The sequence below is a fragment of the Camelus bactrianus genome, chromosome 6 (genome assembly GCF_048773025.1).
Source record: "Camelus bactrianus isolate YW-2024 breed Bactrian camel chromosome 6, ASM4877302v1, whole genome shotgun sequence".
Lineage (NCBI taxonomy): Eukaryota > Metazoa > Chordata > Mammalia > Artiodactyla > Camelidae > Camelus > Camelus bactrianus.
In genome coordinates, this window is record NC_133544.1 from 10,962,376 (window position 1) to 10,986,323 (window position 23,948).

The window sequence follows — 23,948 nt, forward strand, 5'->3', positions numbered from 1 at the left end:
CACTCAGGAGGCGGAAAAGTCCAACAGGAGGTGAGAAGTGAGAAGAGGCTCTGGGGAGACTGAGAACCTTGTGGCTGGCAATGTGCATCTTGGGGGACAGCAGTGGTGGTGTTAATCATTGCTCTGTCTGGGAGGGCTGAGCTGGATCAGTGAAACTTTGAATGCACATTAGAATCATCTGGGAACTTTTAAACCCTGAGGCCGAGGCCAGTATGATCACCTCTAGGGTGGGGCCCAGGTGGCTGTGTGTTTTAAAGCTCCCAAGATGACTCCAGTGGGCAGTTAAGATTGAGAACCACTGGGTAGAAGAAAGGCTCCAAGATGGAATGTAGGTAAATGCTTTCATTCAAGGAGCAGGTGTAGGAAAAGCCAGGAGAAGATATGAAGAAATAAAGAAGTGGAGAAGTAGAGGAGTGAGTTTGTTTACCAGGGAGGACAGAATCCACAGTATTAAAGCCTGTAGAATGACTGAGGCCAATGAGAGCCCTGGGGGTGTCATGGTGTGAAGACAGTCAGGGCAGACGGGATGGGAGAACTCAGAGGCACAGAGTGCAGGCTGAGCCTCAGAAGAGAGCTCACTGGTGGGGATGGAGAGAGGTCAGAATCTCCTCCTCCCCTGGGCTCTGCCTGGGGGACACCAGCTAGCAAAGGCAGGTGACAGAAGCCCAGGAGAAAGTCTGCTTCTCATACCAGTGGCCCATCAGACCTCCTGCACCAGGACTGTGGTGAACTTGGAATTGCCTAGAGCCAGTTTTAGAAAACATTGAAAACAAGCTGATAGAGACTGAGATGTGAAATTAACCAGGAGAGGAGCTCCTAGTGGGTGACAGGTTCAGTCAGCCACCTGCTCCTTCCTCTGGTCCGAGCAGCCTCAGGCAATGGAAGGAGGCGTGGCTGTTAAGGCTGCCTCCCATGGGCTGTAGCCAAGAGACCCTCCGCACAGCGCACAGCGTGTATACTCTCTGAACATCATTTTCCCCATCTGTGAAATGGGGACTTTTTCTGTTTCTGTCCTGTGTTCCACCAACTTTGTAAGCCATGCAGCACCAGATTGATTGAGGGACAATAAGATGCTAGGAACCAAGAGCATACCGCTGCAGGACCCACAAAACTAACTGGATTGGAATTACGAAGTCAAAGTCCTTCCTACCTCGTAGATTGAGTTTTAGACATAAAAAAGTTAAAACAAAAGAGGTTCCTAACTCTCATCTAAAGTACTTCTTATCTAAAGAAGAACCTGGGGGAAAGATTTTTTTTTTTAATATTTAAAAATTTTAGATTCATTGAGGACAGATGCTTTCATCAGTACAATAAAAAGTTACTAGAAAATGCAATGAAGAAAACAAGTTCAGACATAAAATGACTCATCACATTGCCATACATGTTTATATTCTCTGTTTCTATACTCGTCTCGTGGCAGATGGAGAACCGTCTGTGAGCCCGCACAGGTGCCCAGATCACACCCTGAGTAGGATGGATCCATCTTCTCAGCATCCACCCAAAGTGGACCAGCAGCACTGCATCACCTGGGAACTTGCTAGAAATGTAGTCTCTTTGGCCCCATCCCATTCCTGCTTAATCAGAATCTGCTCTTTAACAGGACGCCCAGGTGATTCATGTGCATATTGAAGTTTATGGTGGCGCCCGAGGCATCTGGGACTCAGGAAACTTTTGTAGGATGAAGGAATTAACCAGAACCTCTCCACCTCATCTCAATTTTTCATGACACAAGAACATAACCTTCCTCTTGATGAGCAGGACAAGAGACATAATTTACAGGGCCCAGGACAAAAATGAAAATGTGGGCTACAAGGATATATTGTACAACCTGGGGAAGACAGCCAATATTTTAGAATAACTATAAATGGAGTATAACCTTTAAAAATTGTGAATCACAGTAAAGGGAGGGTAGAGCTCAGTGGCAGAGTGTGAGCTTAGCATGCATGAGGTCCTGGGTTCAATCCACAGCACTTCCATTAAGAATAAATAAATAAACTGAATTACTTCCCCCTCAAAAACAAAAATTGTGGATTACTATATTGTACACCTGTAATTTATATAATACTGTACAGCAACTTCAATTTAAAAAAATGAAAATGTGGGGTCTCTTTTCAAAAGATCATTAAGGATTTCAAGATGGTGACAACTAAGCCTGGGGCCCTTCTGAGTGTGAGGCCCAGTGTGACAGACTGTTTGGGTCCCCTGTCTATAAAGCTGGCCTTACTGATGAGGTAGGAGAAGGCTGGGTCATTCTGGGGTCATTCATGCTAGCCCAGGTAAGTTATGCGCTTTCTGCTTTATTTTATTCATTACCAATCATTATAATTAAAAAGCTCCAACCCTCATCTTTTTCGAAGTTTATTTTTTCTCAATATGCAAATAGAAATGGTTTCAATAAATGGCTGTTATTCCAGTGTAAAGAATTCTTTCAAAAAATACAAATACGTGTGTGTCTATTAAAACATGAATGGAAGCTCTCTATAGGGAAAGACAACTTGTGTTCATTTATTTTATTGACAGTGTACAGATTTTCATATATTGCATTACAATACTGACTGCTAGATTTCTTATAAAGATTTAGTTCATATTTACTCTAGATTTTTCTTCACAATAAAAATAAACTCATGCCACTGTTTAGTAACCAGTAATGTCAATTCATTCAAATTTAATGACAGTTTTTTTAAACTAAGAATCTCATATCACAGAGCATTCACAGTGCAGGAGGTCACAGTTATTGAAAAAATAAATAGCCAGATAAATATATTTATTATTTACAACTTTTCAGCTCATTGCTCCTGCTTCGCCCGTTAGAGAAAATGAACAAAGATGGCAGTGTTCAGCCCAGCCTGCCAGAACTGTCTTACGGAGACTCAAGTGATGTGTAACAGCCCCAGAAGTGTTTGGTTTGGGTGGTTTCTGAGGCGGTTCGTTCTAGGCATGAGAGCCCTCTGGTTCTACCTCCTTGATATTTGTTAAGTCAAGGCTGGGCCCCAGGAAGATGCCATGGCCCCAGGGAAACAGTGCTCAGTCTGCCTCTCGGGCACCTGGGCTGCGCCAGGCCTCCCCTCACTCAGCCCTTTGCTTGGCAGCCCCCGTGTTGGCCCAGGGGCCTGGCCCCGCCTGGCTGGCAGCTCTCTTCCTCTCTAGGTCGTCAAGGCTCTCTTTGTATTCAGACACCAGCAACTGCTCAGGGCTGGCAGCTTCTGGGTGGAAGACACATACAGAAGACACCTACCAGGGAGAGTGTGCTCTGAACTTGAACCCTAGCCTCCTAGACCAGCAGCCCCCGGAGGAGGATCCCCAAGAACCAGCCACAGAGCTCAGCAACAGCTCTGTCTTCTGGACCCCAAATATCCTTGGTCCAAGCCACATGGAAGAAGTGCCAGGAAGAGTTCTACAGCTCAGATGGGTAACTCTGGAGTTGAGGTCAGGGATGCCCCAGTGGCCAGAAAAAACCCACCAGAACATCGGGTTTGGAAAAACAGACCTGCCTGGCTCATATCCCAGTCATTTTCAGTGGAAGGAAAGGCCTCGCTTCTTCTATGGCAAGGAGACTGTGAGTCTGTCTGGACACTTGGGAATTCCTGTCTTGGAAACTCTGGAGTGGGAGCAGGCTGAGCTCTGCTGTCTGGGGCTCTCCTTTACGCACAAAGGCTGATCATACCAAACCGTGTGGCTAGAAACCGAATGCTGCACATACTTTCTCTCCATAGCTAAAAAAAAAAAACAACTTGTTTTCCAGTGGTGGGGAGGGGAAGGTACATACTTTCTCCAGGATTAATGGCTTTGCTGGCATCCACCATGGAAAAGTCCCAACCAACGTGTTGCATAAAAAGCAACTGTTTGAATTCTGGCAACAGTGGGAGTAGGTTAGGTGTGGATTATGCTGTTATTTCTCATAGGGCTTTTAACTAAGATGCAGCCCATCCCAGACCCGTAAACGTACAGATGGAAAAACCACACAAGCAGGCGCCTGCCTTTCACAGAGGTACAGTGACGGCATCTCTTACTGTCAGAGCTGCCTCCCATGGCCCCGGTTCTGTATCCGGGTGTTTGGGAAGCAGACATTTCCCAGACTGGAAGCGGGGATGTTCTCGGCTCCTGCTACAAAGGGTGTGGAGCATACATGGCCTTGGCGACTGGACCCTGACACCACAAGAGGCAACAGAAAGCCTTAGAAACATGCAGGTAAAAGATGATGCTAAGCCCGGCCTCTGGCCCCCAGCAGCTTGTGAGGATTTAGCAGAAACGAATGGAACCAGGGAGCCATTTGTCATTAAAAAGTTAGAATTTTTAAAAAAATCCCCATAAAATAATCAATGCTCTAATACCTCCCAGCTGGTTCCCTGTTGTGATGGAAAAAAATAGCTCCTCCTGGGGGGCAGGATGGGAGTGAAGCGCCTCTTCTCCCGACTCCATGCAAGCACTGTTTTCTTGGGGCCGGGCAGCGCATGACTTTGGATACTGTCACGTTGGCTACTAGGCCTGCAGTTAAGCACATTCTAGTGTCCCAATTCAGTTTTCCCTATTAAGAAGCAAATGAAACAACCTAAATGCCACTTAAAAATCTGTACCCTTACAGACTGTGCCCTTTGGGGAACAGATCTCTGTGGCAAGGCAAAGGGGCCTGGCACAAGCCAGATGACAAAGTCTGCGTCCCACCCGTGTCCTCTGCCTTGTGGGATGGGCCCGTGCAAAGACCCTCTTGTTCCACCACCCACATGCCTGGCACAGTAGGGGGATTTACTCAGTGCTGGAGGGGCCCCTTCTATGTGCTTTGAGAAGGCCCAGAGAGCGTCTTTACACTTCAAAGGCTCACGAAACCAGCTGCAGAGGGTAAGGGCTCACTGCTGGTCAGGCACCCAGATGCTCGAGAGGATAGAGGCTGGGGCAGCACATTGGGTCTGGGATGAATGGGGGATGACAGACTTCCTGCCACCCAAGAGTTGCCCAGAGAGCATTTTCAAAAATTTCTGGAAGTTGCTATGAGCGCGACATGGCAACAAAGCTGCCAAGATGTGGCCCATCCCAGGTGCCCTGGACGCATCTGCTACCTGCCCCAAGGGGAGGAAGACTCACAGAAGTGACATTCAGAGGGCATGTGAGGGACCAGGGAATATTTAAATCACGGCACTTGGGAACAATCTCCTGGAGGTTTTCACCCTAACAGGCAAGTTCTTTGTTTATTCAAGCAGCAAGCGTTTGCTGAGAGCCTGTCACATTCACTGCACAATCATCTTTTCCCACGTGGGAGGAGCACAGCCCACGAGGGAAGGAAAGGTGGGAGTGAGAGCGAAGAGACCACCCACAGCCCTAGGGGTCCACTCAGTGTCACGACTGACAGGAGGCCACCAGCTCACTGAGCAGCACAGCCCGAGCTGAAGGGTCTCTGCTGCTCTCTGCCCTGTTTCAGACCTTGACCCTGCTAGCCCACTTCACACCTGGGTAAGAAGGAAAGAAACAGATTCTCTCCCAGTGCATCTGGCCTCTCTCCACCCCAACCTTAAGGAGAGGGAGGGGCCCTAGGACTCAGGGAGGGGAAACATTGGGAGGAAAGAAGGATGTCAGCACAAGGAGGCCACCCACACCCTTCCCAGGTTCCCAGCCTGTTTGCGGATCTGCTGTTCCCTGAAGGCTGGGCTTCTGCTGATGCTGTGAGGTGGGCAAATCCTCGTCAAAAGGAAAGAGAGGGTGGTTTCTTTCCTTGGGACCTGGACCCTGGGCAGCCCAGGAGGGATCTGCAGGACTGCCCTAGAGGGATGGGCACACTCATCTGGTTTAAGCCAGCTCTGGAGGCTCATGCCTTTTCAGCTGCTTGGGTCTGAAGAGGCAGAGGATTGACAGGGAGAAGCAAAAAAGAGGCCTCACAGGTGGGGCAGCGGGGTACGGAGTAGGTAATGAACAGGGGAAGATTCACGAGGTCTGGGCACCCGGAGATGAACACAGAGACCAGCAGCCCAGGGGATACAGGACGGATGGGAGTGGGACAGCTCTGACCTGCCCTTAACCTTAGTCTCTCACTGCTGCTGATCCAGAACCTTCCTCCAGGACCAGGTTCTTAAGACACTGCACGTCTTCCACCCTGACTATGCTTGGGCTGGCGAAGGCAAATACCAAGCCAGAAATTAAGACAACTAGCTGCTCCTGCTTCTGTAGACATTTTCTATCTGAGTGCAGTGGCTCACTTTTCTTTTCTGTCCCCCAATTCAAAGAGCTAAGTTAATTTTTTTAATCGCCTATTTTGGGAGCAGAGTAATTACCCCGTGCTCATTAGTTTGGGAATAGAGGAAGTAATCCTGCGCAGTGATGAAAGCATTATTTTAAAATGAAGGCCTAATTCAACAAGCAATTCTTTAAACTTGAGATGGAAAAATATTTAGTTAAAAAAGAATTTTTCACCTACAGTGTATATATATTTTCCTAAATACAATATATGCATAGATCCTTTAAGGAAGTTACATTGGCACATTAAAGTCATATGAGAATTAGCCAGGACTGCTCGACATACTAAAAACATAATTTTTTTGGTCTCAAACTGCAACTGCAACATACTTTATAATCTCAGGTGGGTTCTGCTGAGGAAGAGGCAGGTCATTAGGATGTGTCCTCTGAAAGCTGCCCAAGAGCACAAAAAGCTGAACACCAGCAGGGACATCATCAGGGGCAAGTGGCCTGTGCCTTGTTGTACCTAAAAATATTTTTTGGTCTTTATCAGAAAAAAAAAAACAGGGACATAGGATAGGGATAAATATCAGGATGTGAGCTGGAGCACCCAGATGTCAAATATTTGATGAAGTTTTGACTCAAACAATGAGGACTGACCCTAATGACCAGGACATGCCCACACCCACCCCACCAAGGATGGCTACACGCCAGACTGGCTGAGCCTGGAGGGGTGACGATCTGGGGCTGGGCCCCTGTTCTGTTACTTACTAGCCATTGACCTAGAGTCACCTGACCTCTCCAAGACTACATTTCCTGTTAAATGGGGAAAATAAGCCCTATTTACATCACAGACACACTCTGAAGCCTGGATGAGTCTGTAAGATGGAGAAGACCAGGCTGCTATTCTATGAGGGCACAGAGCAGTCCCGAGGGTTCCGAAACCCTCTGCATCTAAAAGTTTATACAGATGAACCTACAGGCTCCCTGGCCTCCCACGTAGCTAATTTCTTAGGAAAATCGCTTTTTGTCCTCAACTTGAAGACCACTGAGTATCTGGGGAGAGAAACAAAGAAGAGAAGCCTTGACCTGGTGTGGCTACTAACACTGATGAGGATGCAAAATAGAAGCCTGGTGACGGGAGTTGTCACGTCTTAGGCTCACGCGAAAGGAATTCAAGGGACACGAGCTTGAACACAACCTCCTTCTGAAATTCAGGAGGCCCTAAAGAGCACAGCCACAAATTCCACTACGGTCACAACCTTTGTGTCTCAGGAAAGATCTAGGATTGAATTTACACTCATCACCTGTGACCGATTATTGGTGAATTGCTGAAATACCGCCTTTCCTCACACCATCATGGGGCGTTCCCATACAGTCTTCTGTGCAAAATATCCCAATATTAAAAGTGCATCAAATCTGATAGACTTTTCCAATAGAAACATTAAAAAAATAAAAAAACACCTCTATATAAAATTAATTGTGCTTTCTGTTTAGAAACCACAAATGGTTTGTGTTCATAAATCTTTTTAATATATATTTGAGAGCTAAGAAGCAGCTGAAAATTGTTTCATATTCTTCTATCTGTTTTTGAATCAGCCTCCCATCCCTGGTCTTTCATGTGTAGCAAACTATAAGGTTCAAGAAACTTAGGTCTAAAAAATTCCAAGTTACGGTTTTCAGATACCTCCAGCTAACCAGAGAGCAACTGGTGTTTTTTCAGGAAATCTCTCTTCTTGTCATTAAACCATGGTTTCTGGCACACTCATTCCAGTTAAGCAGGCTATGAAATTGGTTGGGCATAGAAACAATTGGGTCTTTGAAGGGGGTGGCTTTGAGAGTAGAGCAGTAACAAAGAAATGACAAACCCAAACTGACGATGCGCCGCCTCCCACAGGAGGTCTGGAATGAACGGCTGGGAACTACGAGCTCCACCGTGTCTCTTTGTTAGCACCCGTTAGTCTTTCACACTTTTCTATATTCCAAACCAAACGTCTTAGTGTCAATGCAACGTGATACACGTGGGATTCGTTTTTCAGAAGCATTACCTTTTTGGTCCCCGTCCAGGTCCTTTGTATGGAATGATATTTTTCAAGTATGATGATCTATGAGTGACATTTTATTTTTACTGTTTCATTGTTCATTCTCTGAATGCATCAATAAACGTGGTAAGAATATTCACTCGTTCTCTCTCTTCAGCTGTGATCAACCATGTCTATTCTTCCAATTTTTGCAGAAGAAGGGGTGGAGAGTTTGCCATTACAGCCCCAAACTCCCAACAGGTTGAGCCTTGCTTCCTCCAAACTTTGAGTGCTTCCAGGGGATTCAGAGGCTCTCAGTAGCACATGCTGCCCAAGGACCTCACACCCTCTGGCCCAGAGGGGCCCCCTGAGAACAGCGTACTTATCTTGCACTTGCCCCAGGAGACCTTGTGTTCACCAACCACCTCATTTCCGAGGCTGCCGTGCGACAGAAAGACAACCTGAGCACAGAAGTCCTTCTGACCCAAGCGTCCGGGAGAGGAGACACATGCTACATCCCTATGGCTGGCAGCTCAGAGGTCTGCGAAGCTGCTCAAATAGCAACCCCCGAATCTTGCTTTTGGAGGCGCAGAACTCCGAGGAGGAGGATGACGCCTGGCAACCTGGCCTGTGGCCAGACAAAGACCACATTGGCTCTTCCTTCCTGTGGATGAAAGAACAGACGGTGGCAGGAGAGATTTGTGGTGGGGGAGGGAGGGGAAGGAAGATGCCAGAGTATCCAGAACAGCTCCCGGCGGGGCAGTGGCTCCGCTTTAATCATCTTCTCGGCACATCGGCAAGTTGACAAAGGTGAAGACGTTAAACTCTATCATTATGGAGAAGCACAAGAAGATGGCGTAGAGAACCAGCACGTAGACCCCCAGCTTCCGGTCCAGCTTCCATTTGTTCAGATGGATGCCGAGGACCTGGAAGGAGAGAGAGCAAGGACTGGGCTTCGGGCAGAGAACTACAGAAGGCACTTTCACTGGAAAACTACACACAAACTAGGAACCCAGAACTTTCTCCAAAATGAGGACAAGAGCAGAGGGGTGCTGCTGAATATAATCTTGATCAGAATAAGCCCTGCAGGATTTAGACGTGTCTGACGAGAGGGTGCTGACCCCAGGCACACACAGCAGCTGCCAGCAGGGAACCGGCCCTCCTTGGGCAGGCACATGCCTTCTTCGGAAAGCATGTGCCCTCCTGGGCCTTCTTTAGTAACAATCAGGGACTTTCACTGGGCCCTCCCTTTGCTCCAGAGCTTGGCATCCTCAGCCATCTTCAGCAAACTTCCACTGTTCTTGCTGGCCCACGGTCTGGGGAACTTCAGCCTGGACCACCTCTTTCTATTTGTGTACATGGGTGTTTAGGAGACAGGGCTGGAGCTCATCTTCTGTCTGTGTTCTTTCCAGACTTGCCCACGTGTCCTTTTACTACCTTCTTTCTTATCCCTGAATCGGGGCTTCCCAAGAGTTAGATCACAGTAGCCCCATCAGAGCAAGGCCATGGGTCCTTAGAGACAGACCGACAAGGGTTCAAATCCCAGCTTTGTCATTTTCTGCACCTGTGACCCTGGACAAGTTACTTAACCCCTGAGCCTTGACTTCTGCAAAATGGAATGGTACCCTCAGGGGGTTGTAAGGATGGAATAAAGTCAGCAGAGGTAGAGCGTTCAGCACAATTTTGGGCACATGGGGCAAGGAGACCTCAGTATCTCCATGAGCCAGCCCTGAGGCCTGACCATCACGCTCCCATGTCAGCTCAGGTGGGCTGGGCAGCAAGAAGAGAGGAAACGTAATTCACTTCCTCTGGGCACTTATCAGTTGCTCAGGGAAAAGCGACTGTAATGGTGGGTGCCGACATTCTTGGCACACATGGTGTCTGGGGTATCTGTGAATTTATACTTTTTAATTTTCCAGCTTTATCCCTCACTGCCAAAGGGAAGTGAGAGGGGCTTCAGGGACACATAAGTGACTGTACAGAATCAGAGGAAACGACATACATGGAGGCTTCTGTTTGGAATTGTAACAACTCACGGTGAGAGCAACGGAGCCCAGCAGCAACACCACGGAGTAGACCAGACCCCGGCTGTTGATCTTCACCTGGAAAGACAAACACATGTGCCCTGAACCTCTGGGCTGCTCAGAGCCCCATCCGTTCTGGGAGCCCAGCACGCTGCGCTGATCCCTTCTGTTATCAGGAAGCCACACGTGGGCACTTACAGGGAGGACGCAACTATGGATTCAGGTCTCTGCTTGTCTGCGGAAATGGACTAGGAGGTGACAGGTGTGCCAGCTGTGGGCAAACACAGGCTGCCTCCTGCAGGCACACCCAGGCTGCTCTGGGTGCTCTCATGCAAAGTGGGCACCAGGGTGCCCTGCAGCTCTCGGCTGGAACAGGGCCGACACCACCATCACGACCCATAAAGCGCGCATGCCTGGTATCATCTGGCTTATTACTAAGGAGGTGAGGGAAACTTACTGTTGATCCATAATTAATAAGCATCGTCTGCAGCCCCCACGGTATGCCGAGTCCCACTAGGATGTCAAACACGTTGCTTCCTATGGTGTTAGAGACCGCCATGTCACCTAGGCCTGCAGGGGACAATCGACACATCATTGAGAGCAGGTGGCCGGAACCCCCTGCTCATTCCCATAAATGTTCTGCTAGTGCTGCTCCTTAGAGGGACTCCCTTCTTCATGGAGCCCGTATCTCTAAAAGCTCTTTATGATGTCTAAGACTCTCCTTCCCTTCATGAAGCCTACAGGGGCCGGCTATGGGTTGAACTGTGACCCCGAAGATTCAGATGTTGGAGTCTTAACTCCCAATACCTCAAAACGTGATCTTATCCAGAGAGAAGGTCTTTACAGAGATGATCACATTAAAATGAGGTCCTTAGGGTGGATCCTAATCCAGTGTGACTGGTATTCTCATTGGGAGGGGAAATTCGGGCACAGGCCTGCATACAGGGAGAAGCCCATTTAATCAGGAAGACAGTTGTCCACAAGCCAAGGAGAGGCCTGGAACAGACAGAAAGAATCAACTCTTCCGATACGTTGATCCCTGACTTCTAACCTTACTGTGGGTCGGTAAGTTTGTTTTCATGTCTCCCGGTCTGTGGCACTTAGTTAGGGCAGCCCTAGGCAACTAACACACAGCCCTTCCCTATTCCTCCCGCCGGCGTGTCAGCCGGCGTTCTCCGAGGACCCACTATGTGCTTCTCCTTATTTGAACCTCATCCTTAGTGCACCATGACCTTGACCCAGATGATAGAGCATCAGATCTTATGCCCAGGTGGTCTCCCAAGAGTGAACTCTTCCCTCTCAATCAGACTAGAAGCATCTTACAGGCGAGGGGCCCTTCCCGTCTCACTGACCGTTCTCATGCCAGCCGCAGTCTGAGGAACTTAATAACTTGAGAGGTAGTCAAAGTTAGAAAACAAATTTTTACAAATAAGACTCATACTGGCTGAAAGCTCTTCTAACCTGGCCCCTTAGCCCTAAATCGACACAACTGTCATTATCTGGCACACATACAACATTCGTGGAATGAACAAGCCTAAAACACACATGCCTGTAACCGTAAAATCGCCTTGGTCACTGGCAGGCTTGCAGAGACTCAGACCAGCATCCAGACGATTGCCTCACCTCTGCTTGACCACCTGCCCCCTGGTATCAGCCAGGCCACCTCCTCCACCCTGTTTCTGTCATCCACTGACCTCCAGGACATGGTGCCTCCCTCAGGGGCCTCACAGCTCCCTCCCTGCCTGCACAGGCACTGATCTGAGCACCTTCAACATCCTGGCAGCTTAGTCCTATTGGGGTTGGTGCCTCTAGGAAACCTGCCTTCCAGTCTCCCAGGATCTTGTGAAACAGGAATGTGCAACAACTGTTGTGGACCAGCCTCTCACCCCTGGTGAGGAGGCGGGCACTAGCTGCACGGGCCAGGAGGCACTAAGACGCCTGAGTTTGGGAGAAGAGAGAGAGTCCTTCTCAGGTTTGGTGACTTCCTGCTCTGTGCGGACATGACCCTCTAAGGAATCTTATGGCAGCGCCACTTAAACTTTAAACGTGCAGGGCTCACTAGGGATCTTGCTAAAAAGCACTTTGATTTAGGGGGGTTGGGGCAGAGCCTGAACGTCTCCATTTCTTTCAAGCTGATGCTGCCAGCCTGGACCACATTTTGGGCTGCGAGCCTTTAGGGAGGCCAGGATGCAGGACCTCTGTGTTACAGCACTCTGCCCAGCTCCTGCTTTGTGCCACGGACTCTGAACAGAGGGTTCTGGATCCTCCACCATAAAGAATCTGTCTCTGCTTTAACCCCGTCTCCTGGATCCTCTGTCAATCACGTCAGCATCACCCTGTGACACACACACTCCCACCTGCCTCATTCTCCCTCAGTTTCTGTGTTCCCACATTCCACAGGAGCTACTCAGACATGACGTCCTCTCTCAGAGCCCCTCTGACCTCCTGGGACCCCCCTCCATGCCCTTAACTTTCTAGTATCATGATCTCTCATCTACTATTCTGGACTCCAAGGCCAGCTGTTTAAATGGTACATTCTCTTGCCCCCTTTACCTTCCACTGTGTTCACCCAGGCAACCCCAGCTCTGGATGTACTTGTCATCTCTCATCTGTATGTAACTGGAGCTGGTATGACTCCAAACTCATGCTGGAATCCTGGCCAAATTCATGAACATCAGCCAGGCCCTCAGTCTTCAGGGGCTTTCTTTTACCGACTGCACCGGGGTGAATAGTGCCCACCCCTCCAACTCATGTCCACCCGATACCTGTGAACATGACCTTATTTACAAGTAGCGTCTTTGTGGATGCAAATTAAACTGAGGTCATACTGAATCAGGGTTGGCCCTACTCCAGTGACTGGCGTCTTTATAAGAAGCGGGAAGTTTGAACCCAGACACAGGCAGAGGAAAGAACACCAGGTGAAGACGTAGTGAAGGCTGGAGGGATGCAGCCACAGGACAACAGGGTTCCTGGCAACCACCAGAAGCTGGAGGAAAACAAGGATTCTTCCCTAGAACCTTCAGAGGGAGTGTGGTATTGCTGACACTTTGATTTTGGACTTGCAGTCCCTGGAACTGTAAGATAACCCATTTCTCCTGTTTTAAGTCACCTGGTTGGGGTACTTTTGTTATGACAGCCCTAGGAAATGAAAACACTCACCTCACAGGTTACTTGATTAAATCCCACTCCCCTGAGCTGGTGTCCCCCACTGTCCCTGCTCTCCACAAGGCTCCAGCCTGCCGGCAGATGTACTCCCACCCCTCCCTCCCCTCAATTCACGTTTCCTTGGGACTGACCTACCAACGAATCCACCCTACCCTTGATCTTGGAGAAATAAACCGTTTTCCTTCTTTCCAAACCATCTTTCTCTCTGGACACGTCGCTCCTCTCCAGTCTTCTCTGAGGTTTCACTCTATCATTTGCCCACCCTGCCCCCATACTTTCAAACTTCCATCTGCCCAAGTCTGGGCTTGGATACTATCTCACCAGCAGAAAAGGAGCAGTAAAAGAAGACTGGCTCTTTACAGAGGGGAGGGAAATAGCTCAGTGGCACAGCACGTGCTTAGCATGCACAAGGTCCTGGGTTCAATCCCCAGTACCTCCATTTAAAAAAAAGACATTAAGATAAAAGACTGTCTCTTTACAGCTCTTTGTCTGCCATCAAAGAGCATACAGTAGGCACTCTTCATCTTGCTTACCCCATGTCATTTAGTACTCCCACCAAACCAAAACATTATATAAGCTCTAGAACTTTGAGGAAGAATTGCGAAATAGTTGGAGATATAAGATGTCCCCACTTCGCCTTCCTGGGACCAGAACATTTCCCATTACTATTGCATTTACTATAAAAAGTCTGGGCTCCAGTTCCGTTCAATCTCACATTGGTGATGTCAGAACAAGCTCATCTTTATACAACTCCACGCAAGCCAGTGCTTCTAGACGCCTGGAGTTGACCTTGGTAGCATTCTCTCCACAGATGGAATCTAATACCTGGTGCTTTCCAGTCATCACAGTTTCCCCCTTAGCAGGACTTAAGGACTCCCAGTCATGAGAGCCAGGAACTGTAACCGGGTGGTGGGGAGGGGCCTGTACAGTGATGCTGAGGGCTGCGGGGGCCGAGGCACCATCCGTACCTTGTCTCGCCACGATCAAGCTGGCCATGCAGTCTGGAACGCTTGTGCCTGCTGCAAGGAAAGTAATGCCCATGATGACATCAGGGATCCCCAGGGTGTATCCAATAATAGTCACCTGCAGAAGAGGGGGAGACATGAACTCACAGAGGAGCACTCCGGGAAGCTGGGCTTACAACTGAGTGTCTTCAACTTAAACGTAGCACTGCTATGACCAAAAGAAACATCTGGAATGCAGTTTTATTTTAAAAAACATCTTTTGAATGTTCTTTTTTCCAGATTACATGAATCATATGTGTTTACTGTTTTTTAAAAGTTTAAAAAATAAAGGAAAATGATAGTAAAAATCACCTACCATTTCTCAAGACCCTCAGACAACCACAATGAACACTTTCCATCAGACAATGATTCTCAAATTTGAACATGTAGGAAATCCTCTGGTGGGCTGGTTAAAATAGGACTGCCAGGCCCACCCCCCAGAGTTGCTGACTTAGGAGGCCTGGGGTGAAGCCCAAGAATCTGCATTCTGAACAAGTTCCCAGGTGGTTGGGACCCTATGGCTGCTGGTCTGGGAACCACATCTGAAAACTTTGCTTTAGAATATATCCTTGACCTTCTTCCTGGGGTGTGTATTAGAAAAAAATAAAATCAGATTCTGGTATTTTGCAACTATTTATTTCATGTAATAATACATTGTGAATATCCTTCCACCTCAAATATTCATCTGCAACATTATTTTAAACTGATGCATGGATTCCACTGTACGGCTGTAAAGTTTCTGCCAATCTGTCACTGGTGGATACTGAGGTGGTTTCTTTTTTTTGCTTTTACAATACTATTGCATATGAGTAACATTTATTGAGCACTTTCTGTGTAGCGGGTACCCTGCAAGTGTTTTACTTTCGTAATCTCATGCATTCTGTTATTCACCACTCACTAGTGAGGGAGGCACTATTATTATGCCCAGGGAAACCAGGGTCAGAGAGCTTCAGTTACAATCGTGGTGGGCAAGAAGCTGGTGAGACTCCAGGCCAAGTCCTTCCGACTCTAAAGCATGCCCCAGCCTCGCAATCACGTGTACGAACATCTTTGAGTTCTCATCTTACTACCTCCTTAGGATAAGTTCCAAGAAATAGAACTGTTGGGTGAAGGATACACAGGCTTTTAAGGATCTTGACGCATGATCACATACTCCTCTAAGAAATGCCTGAGAGTTGGGAGATGGCCAGGGCCCTGAGCGGACAGCCAGGTGGAAATCCCCAGAAGCATTTGAACAAACCCATTTAAAACACCCATTAGCTCTGGCTCGCCTCCCCATTGAGAAACTGGGAACAGTGGCACCTCTTAGGGTTGTTCACATCTTGCTGATGGCTCTAATCCCAGCCAATGGTTGGATGGCTCAGGACAAGCTGATTTGCTTCTCTGAGCTTCAGTTCCCTCATCTGTAAAATGAGCTTTTAAATGAGGATTAACTGAGACAATGTGAGGTGACAGTGCCCAGCATATGCAAGACGTTCACTGATGTATGTTTCCCTTCTCTTTCAAGTACTCGTCTTCCAGTCAATGAGGGCAGAGAAAATGAGGGTGATTAGACTCACGGGGCTTAGCCCTGGATGAAGTGTGCTTTCTAAGGGCAAACCTTAGCCCTGGAATGTAGCCTGCGCTCGTGGACTAAAACGATATCCCTTCCAGGACAGAGCTTTGCAGAGGGGTTTGAAGATGATCCATCCCAAACGACAGTGCTCAGCTCAGTGTCACCAGGCGTGGGGAAGAGTGCACGCTGACAGGTCTGCTCTGAGCTGTGCGAGAAGAGAGACACTGAGGATGCCCAAAGCGCACAGCTGACTGGTCAGTGCTTAACCCACGTTGTCTGTGAAGGAGGTTCCACGAGCACAGCTCAGCTATGGCTGACGTGTTTAATGAGTGATACCCGCTGTCCTAAGTACAGGAACCTGGGTTATCTTGACTCTATTGGGAATGCCTCCATTAAAAAAAAAAATCATTGAACTACATGGCTAAGAAGCTGGAGGATGGAAGGACAGAAGGGAGGCACACACTAAGCATTCAGGACCAGAGATGCTACCTGCGTGTTGCCTTGGACTCCAGCCCGGGGCCCTCTGAGCCCTCCTGATGCCTAGGCTTCAGAGACGGAAGCAGAGCTGAGTCCAGAGCTAGGGGGCTGGCCATGTACACGACCTTGGGGAAGCCAGGCGTCCTTTTTGGCCCTCGGTCTCCCCAGGTGTGAAAAGGTGCTGGGCAGGATGACCCCTTTGGAGGTCCCTGACATTCAAGAATCGTTTTCCCCAAAGCCTTGAGGGTGAGAGATGTGCAGTGCTGTGGGGTTCAGGTGTGGGCAGGTGTGACCTCACTGCTCCCTGGCGCCCCCAGCAGGGCATTAGGAAGGTGAGCATGTGATGCGCGGGCAAGCACATTTTCAGCAGAAATCAGGCTAATGTGGCACTTTTGTCTTTACCACTTTCTACTGTGGAGGCCATTTAATCACCCCAAACTGTGGCCAAAACCACAGGTAAGAGGGCCCCAGCAATGTGGTTCCTGGGACCCTGGCCAACCCAGTGCCACGACTCTGCTTTAAGAAGCTGGGGTGGGGAATGTAAGTCAAGATGGTGGGGTGGGAGTGTTATTAAACATCCCACCTCACTGCTAATTAGTAGAACTGACTTCATAATACTGTTGTTTTCAGCAATTAGAGAAGAAAAAATTTCACACGTTCATTAATTTGATCTTCTCTATTCTCACACCCACTCAAATGCCATGAAACACTCTTTCCACTTGCAATGTTGTTTTGTGAATGCACGTTAGGAAGAGAAATCGTTGGATCTTTTTATCAAATGTGAAGATGGGCCGGCCTTTAACCCTACTCAGAAAAACTTAAAATTTGCAAATTCAGTTCATTTTGAGGCACAGTTTTCATTATTTCTGGTTGCCATCCTTTTCTGGGGTGGTTTGGGTAGTAGCTATTCCCAGCTCCTCCCCGACCCCAACACACACACACACGCCAGCATCTATGGGGACTGAAATGTCTATCTGAACAAATGTGGAAGCAGTGTTAGCTGCATCTCATGGTGAAAATGGCTGACACTTGCAGCGATGATCAATTTGCCACACTGTAAGCTCAGACCTAATGCCCAGACAGAGACTTTTTTGTTCTCCCAGTAACCTGTCAGATGGTGACGAACATGTCCATTTCGTGGAGGGGGAGACTGTGGCTCATGGAAGCTGGGTCTCCTGCCCAGGTGTCACAGCTCACAAGGGGAGAACTGGGATTCATATCCATTTCCATGTGACCCCATAGCTCTTCTTTCCCCATTAAACTGCTCCTTTGGGGTTAAGGGAAAGGTGCCCCTTGTGCCTCTGAAACCAAGACGCCCTCGCCCTGTGTGTTAGGTGTCAGGAGGCACTGGGTGTAGGGAGAGAATGAAATGACTACACGAAGGTGCACGTGGCTGACAGGAGAAATGCAGCTGTCCTGTAGGCCCTTCTCGCCTTGTTCCTGGCTTCCCCACGGTGTAGGGGGAGGGGAGGGATCCCAGGATGGTGCACAGAGCGAGGGTGAGGGGGCTCCTGCTTGGCCCCGCCCAGCGAATGAAAGGTTTGGACAGGAAGCAGTCACCTGCGGCCAGAGGAGCTATGCCACAGCCTCTCTGCCTGACCAACTTTAGTCCAAATGGCACCTGAAAATTCCAGTGACAAACTGAGAGGCCTTTCAGGAGAGTGGTTGAGGTCATGAACTCTGAAGACCAATACCTGGGTTCTAACCCCAACTCTAGAACTCACAAATTGTGTAATTAATTGTGCAATAGCTGCTAATTGTATAACTAATTGGGCAAATGACTCAATCTCTATGCCTCAGTTTCCCCATCTGTAAAATGGGCATAATAAAAATGCTTATCCCATTGGGTTGTTATGAGGACTAGAAGAGTTTACATAAAGTTTATATATACGCCTGGATGTAGAGAGGGTAGAGGAGCAGGTCTTGGCAGTGAGCATGGTTAGGGCTGCCTTGGGTTTGTTTCCCATGGACTCCAGTCTCTATCACATTCCCCCGAGGATGCTAGAGAGGCAGAGGGCCTAGTGATTAGCCCTCCAGAGCTCTTTACAGAGAGTCCATGCCACCCCTGCCATATTCCTCTTCCCATCAAACCAGGGAGGCATGTCTCAGGCTGCCCGTGTAAAGGTTCATCTCCCTGCCCACACCTGCCTTGAAGGCAAGCACCAGGCTGTGTCCATCTGGGTATCCTTGGTGCACAGCACAGCACCACACGCCTCTGCTGAAATTCCTTTCTACTGAGAAATAAGCCAAGGCCTGTTAAGGTAGGTGACTTGCTGAAGGTGGCACAGCAGTGCCTCTGGCAGGTGGGAGAGGCCAGTCCACCCCGATGCCATCACTCACCAGCCACACCATCAGGTAGGAGAAGACAGCGATCCACAATGTGGCCATGACGAAGGTGAGCAGGAAGAACTTCTCCCAGCGGGGCTTGCTGCAGTTGGGGATGGTGATGCGCAGGAGGAAGATGAGCGGCCAGGTGAACACCCACTTGGCCTTGTCCCCTCTTGCCTCTGCAGTGGGGTGGAGCGGAGCCAGAAGGGACAGGGAGAGAAACACACATGGGGTTATTGTTTCAAGCCAAACAAGAGAATGTTACCAATGTGACTCAGAGCAGCTGACTTCACAGAATCACACATCTTCATGATGCCATCTCAGCAAAACAACTCAGTTGTTTGTTGACCAAATAACTTCAGTCAGTCCAAATCCTTCATTTAGCAGGATAAAGAAAGTGGGACCCAGAATGGGAACGAACTTGCCCAGGGCAGCTGGAATGGGGTTGTGGAATATGGATGGGCTTTGGAATTAAGATAAACCTGGGCTCGAGTTCAAATGACCCTGAGCAATCCTATCCACTCCACTTCTTCCTCCGACAGTAACAGCTTGTATAACAACATATACAGTAACAACAACACAACAATCTACATAGGGGATATTTTTCTATGTGTAGCAGGCACACTGCTTAGCATTTTGCACCTTAGTAGTTTTTTCACCTGTTAAATGGGCATATTATCTCTTTCTTGGTTGTTGCAAAAATGAAATGATACAATGTACATAAAACACCCAGCGCACAGAGCCTGGCACAGTAGGAACCCTGGAAATCTCAGTTCTTTTGCTCCAAGGACATATCCTCAGCCTGTGGCAGTTGCAAGACTAAAATGGGGTGTCCTGCTGGCAGGTATGACCTCACTGGCCCCTACCAAGGGAATCCACAAACAATTCAACTGAGGAAAAGTGGCCTCAAAAGCCACGAATGCAAGTATGGTGTCCTTAATAAGCCACTGGGTATTTTGAGTACACATAAGCTCCACACAGGCTTGTTGGTGATGCCAATGAAATGGTGGAGGAAGGACTTCTAAAAATTCTCTCCTCCATAAAAGCGATGAGAACACTAGCAAAAATGGTCAGAATCAACTTTTTTCAGAAATCTGGAAATTAACCAAAGACTTGTAGCAATCCAGGGAGTGTTTATTTAAGAAAATTGGCTGGGTGTCAGTAAGAATGAGATTTGCAGAGTTTTAATTTGCCCTATTTTCATTCTCTTTCACCAGCTTTGGAATAGCCTTGAAAATCAAGTAGTCTGGCATCCACTGGAGGGTGCAGGACAGCATTGGAGCTCCTTCCAAGCCCATTTCCAGAGAAATGGCATTATCTGACCTGTCTGCTGGTTTCCTGGGAGACACCACTTTCAAGGCTGTCTTTGTTTTACCTGAATCAGAGCTCACCCAGCGTGAATAGCCTTTTCCTTGAGGGCATTTGTTGAAAACAATAAGAGGCAATTGTTGAAAACTGTGCTGTTCAAGGTGATGGATAACAATTGGACAAATAATAGGTTAATGAAAAAACTTACAAGGAAAAGCTGGGAATGAGATGTCCATAGAGGGCTTGGAAAAGCTCCTACATATTTCTGGGAATCTCAAAGTCCATGCACAGGGCTGTGCCCAGGGTTATTTGCATGTTCAGGAAAGACTTGATAACATCCTAAACTTCCACTTCTGCTAACTCTGATGCAGTGAGAAAGCAAGAAGTAAAGGCTAGGGTGGAGTTGTAAACTGCCTGCTGGGGTGTTAAAGGCGTGCCCCCAAACACACACAGAACCCATCAGCAAAGACTGGGAAACTTGTTTTGATCCAAGCATCTAAGATAATCTCTGTGCAATCATTAGATGACCTTAGGGTAACCTAGCAGATATTTCAGTGGCCACACAATAAAGAACATAGATTTTTAAAAATTAGTTATAAAAGTCACCAAACAAATAAACAACAACAATAAAGCAAGAACAAATAGCCCTGGGAAGAGGAAAGAATCTGACTTCTTATTATTTCATGTTATATTATTTTAAATGCCCAGTTTTAACAATAAAAAAACTACAAGGCATGAAAGAAACAAGAAAACATGGCTCAAACACAGGAAAAAAAGCAGATAATAGAAACTATCTCTGAGGAATTCCAGACACTGGACTTACTAGACAAAGACTATTTTTAAATCAGTTATTTTAAAATATACCCAAAGAAGTTTTTTAACTGTCTCAAAAACTAATGGGAAGTGTGAGAATGATTTCTCATCAGAGAACATCAATAAATATCAATAAAGAAGCAAAAATTATAAAAAGAGCTGACAAAAAAAAAGAAATTCTGGAGTTGAGAAATGCAATAACTAAAATGAAAATTTCACTAGAGGGGCTCAATAGCAAATCTGAGAAGGAAAAAGAAAGAAATCAATGATCTTGAAGATAGATAAACTGAGTTTATCTAGTCTTTGAAACAGAAAGAGAAAAGAATAAAGAAAAATGAACTGTGCCTGAGAGACCTGTGACACACCATCCAACATGCCAAAATAATGTACCAGAAAGAAAGGAGAGGAAAAAAAGGGAACAGGAAGAATACTTGAAGAACTCATGCTCAAAAACTTCCCAAATCTGACGAAAAATATTTGAATGTGTATTCAAGAAGAAAACATCTTCTCAAGTTCACATGGAGCATTCTCCAGGATAGATCAAATGTTAGGTCATGAAACAAACATCAATAAATTTAAAAGGATTTAAACATGCAAAGTATATTCTACAACCGTTCCACAAGGGAAAGAAAGTGGAATCAATAACAGAAGGAAACGTGGAAGACTGGCAAATACGTGGATATTAGACAACACACTCCTACGCGACCAGTGAGTCAAAGAAGTAATCACAAGGGAAGTTAGACAATACTTCGAGAAGAATGAAAATGAAAACATAACACACCCAAACTTATAGAATGCAGGGAAACAGTACTTAGAGAGAAATGAATAGCTGTAAATGTCTACATTAAAAAGGAGACAAGATCTTAATCAATGACCTATCTTTCCACTTTAAGAAACAAAAAGAGAAAAGCCAATTAAGTTCCAAAAAAAGCAGAAGTAAGGAAATAACCAAGAGAGAAGTAGAAATAAGTGAAACAGAAAAAAGGAATCAATTAAACCAAAAGCTGGTTCTTTAAAAGATCAACAAAATTGACAAACCTTTAGTTAGACTGATCAAGGGGGTAAAAAAGAGAAAACTCTATAATTACTGAAATCAGGAATGAAAGAGGGGCACCATGAGGGACCTTATAGAAATAAAACAAATTATTAAGGAATACTATGAACAGCCGTGTGACAACAAATCAGATGGCCCAGGTGAAACAGGTAAAATCCTACAAAGATGGAAACTACCAAATCTGACTCAAAAAGAAATAGAAAATCTGAAGAGACTTACAATAAGCGAGTGAAATAATAATCAGAAAACTTCCTTTAAAGTAAAGCCAGGACCAGATGGTTTCATGGGTATTTCTACCAAATGTTTAAAGAAGAATTGGCATGAGGCCTTTACAAACTCTTCCAAAAGATAAAAGAGGAAGGAACACTTCCCATTTGCTCTGTGAAGCCAGTGTTACTCTGATACAAAGCCAGACACCAAGAATAAACAAACCTACAGACCAGCATCCCTTATGAATATAGATCCAAGAATCCTTAACAAAATTCTGGCAAACTGAATCCAGCAACATAGAAAAAAGGATTATACACCATGATCAAGTGAGATTTATCCCAGGAATTTAAGGTTGGTTTGACATATGAAATTCAATCAATGCAATACACCACATGAATAGAATAAAGGACAAAATGGCACAATCATCTCAATTGAGGCAAGAAAGGCATTTGACAAAATCCAACACCTTTTAAGATAAAATCGTTAACAAACTAGGAATAGAAAAGAATTTCCTTAACTCAATAAAGGGCATCTATAAAAAACCCACAGCTAACGTCATACTTAATGGGGAAAGGCTGAAAACTTTCAACAAGACGAGGATGTCTGCTGAATTCAACAATGAACATCAGAAACATGAAATTAAGAAAACAATTTCCATTTACAATAGGATCAAAAGAAAAAAAAACTCAGGAATAAATATAACAGAAGTACAAGATGAGTGTGCTGAAAACTACCAAGCATCATTGAAAGAAATTAAAGACAACCTAAATAAGTGGAAAGACATCCTGTACATGGATTGTAAGGCTTAATATTATTAAGATGGAAATACTCCCCATACTGATCTACAGATTCAATGCAATTCCTATTGAAATCCTAGCTTACTTTTTTTTTTTTTTTTTGCAGAAATTGATGAGCTAATTCTAATATCCATACTGAAATGCAAGGGGCCCAGAACAGCCAAACCAACCTTGAAAAAATAATGAAGCTGGAGGACTTACATGCCCCAGTTTTAAAACTTACTACAAAGCTACAGTAATCAAGAGAGTATCCTACTGGGATAAGGATATGCACATCAATGGAACAAAATTTAGAGTCCAGAAATAAACCATACAGGTAAGGTAAACTGATATTTAACAAGAGTGCTGAAACAATTCAATAGGTAAATAATAATCTTTTTTTAGCAAACAGTGCTAGGACAATTACATACACACAGGCAAAAGAATAAAATTGGACCCCTACCTCATACCATATACAAAAGTGAACTCAAAATGGATTGAAGATCTAAAAATAAGAGCTAAAATTAAAAAACTTTTACAAGAAAACTTGGGCATAACTCTTTATGACCTTGGATTAGGCAATGGTTTCTTAGATGACACTCAAAACACAGGTAACAAAAGAAAAAAAAACAAATTGGACTTCAAAATTTAAAAGTTTTGTGCCCCACAGGACACTATTCAGGAAGTTAGAGACAACCCACAGAAGAAAATACCTGCAAATCATAGAAAGGTCTAGTGTTCAGAATATATAAATAAATCGTAACTCAACAATTAAAAAAAATCTCAATTTTAAAAATGGGCAAAGGATTTGAATAGACAGTTCTCCAAAGAAGACATACAAATGGCCAATGAGCATGTGAAAAGATGCTCAGCACCTTCAGGATTGTATTAGGAAAACGCAAATCAAAACTACTTCACACCCACAAGTATAACTATAATACGAAGATAAATAATAACAAGTACTGGTGTCGATGTGGGAGAACGGGCACCCTCGTACACTGCTGGTGGAGATGGACAACGGTACAGCCTCCTGGAAAACTCTCTGGCAATT

At 46.2% G+C, this 23,948-nt stretch overlaps 1 protein-coding gene across 1 annotated transcript in view; it reads right to left on the bottom strand.

Annotated features, from left to right (window-relative positions):
- Nucleotides 1-2,495: 2,495 nt before the first annotated feature.
- Nucleotides 2,496-23,948, bottom strand: part of SLC24A4 (solute carrier family 24 member 4) — a 158,050-nt gene continuing 136,597 nt past the window's right edge. The window contains exons 13-17 of the mRNA XM_010968709.3: nt 18,749-18,915; nt 14,341-14,455; nt 10,665-10,777; nt 10,220-10,285; nt 2,496-9,109 (exon numbers count right to left, since the gene is read on the bottom strand). Of these exons, the coding sequence (XP_010967011.1) occupies nt 8,957-9,109; nt 10,220-10,285; nt 10,665-10,777; nt 14,341-14,455; nt 18,749-18,915 (614 nt within the window). The 3' untranslated portion in view covers nt 2,496-8,956. The remainder of the gene's footprint in view (nt 9,110-10,219; nt 10,286-10,664; nt 10,778-14,340; nt 14,456-18,748; nt 18,916-23,948) is intronic.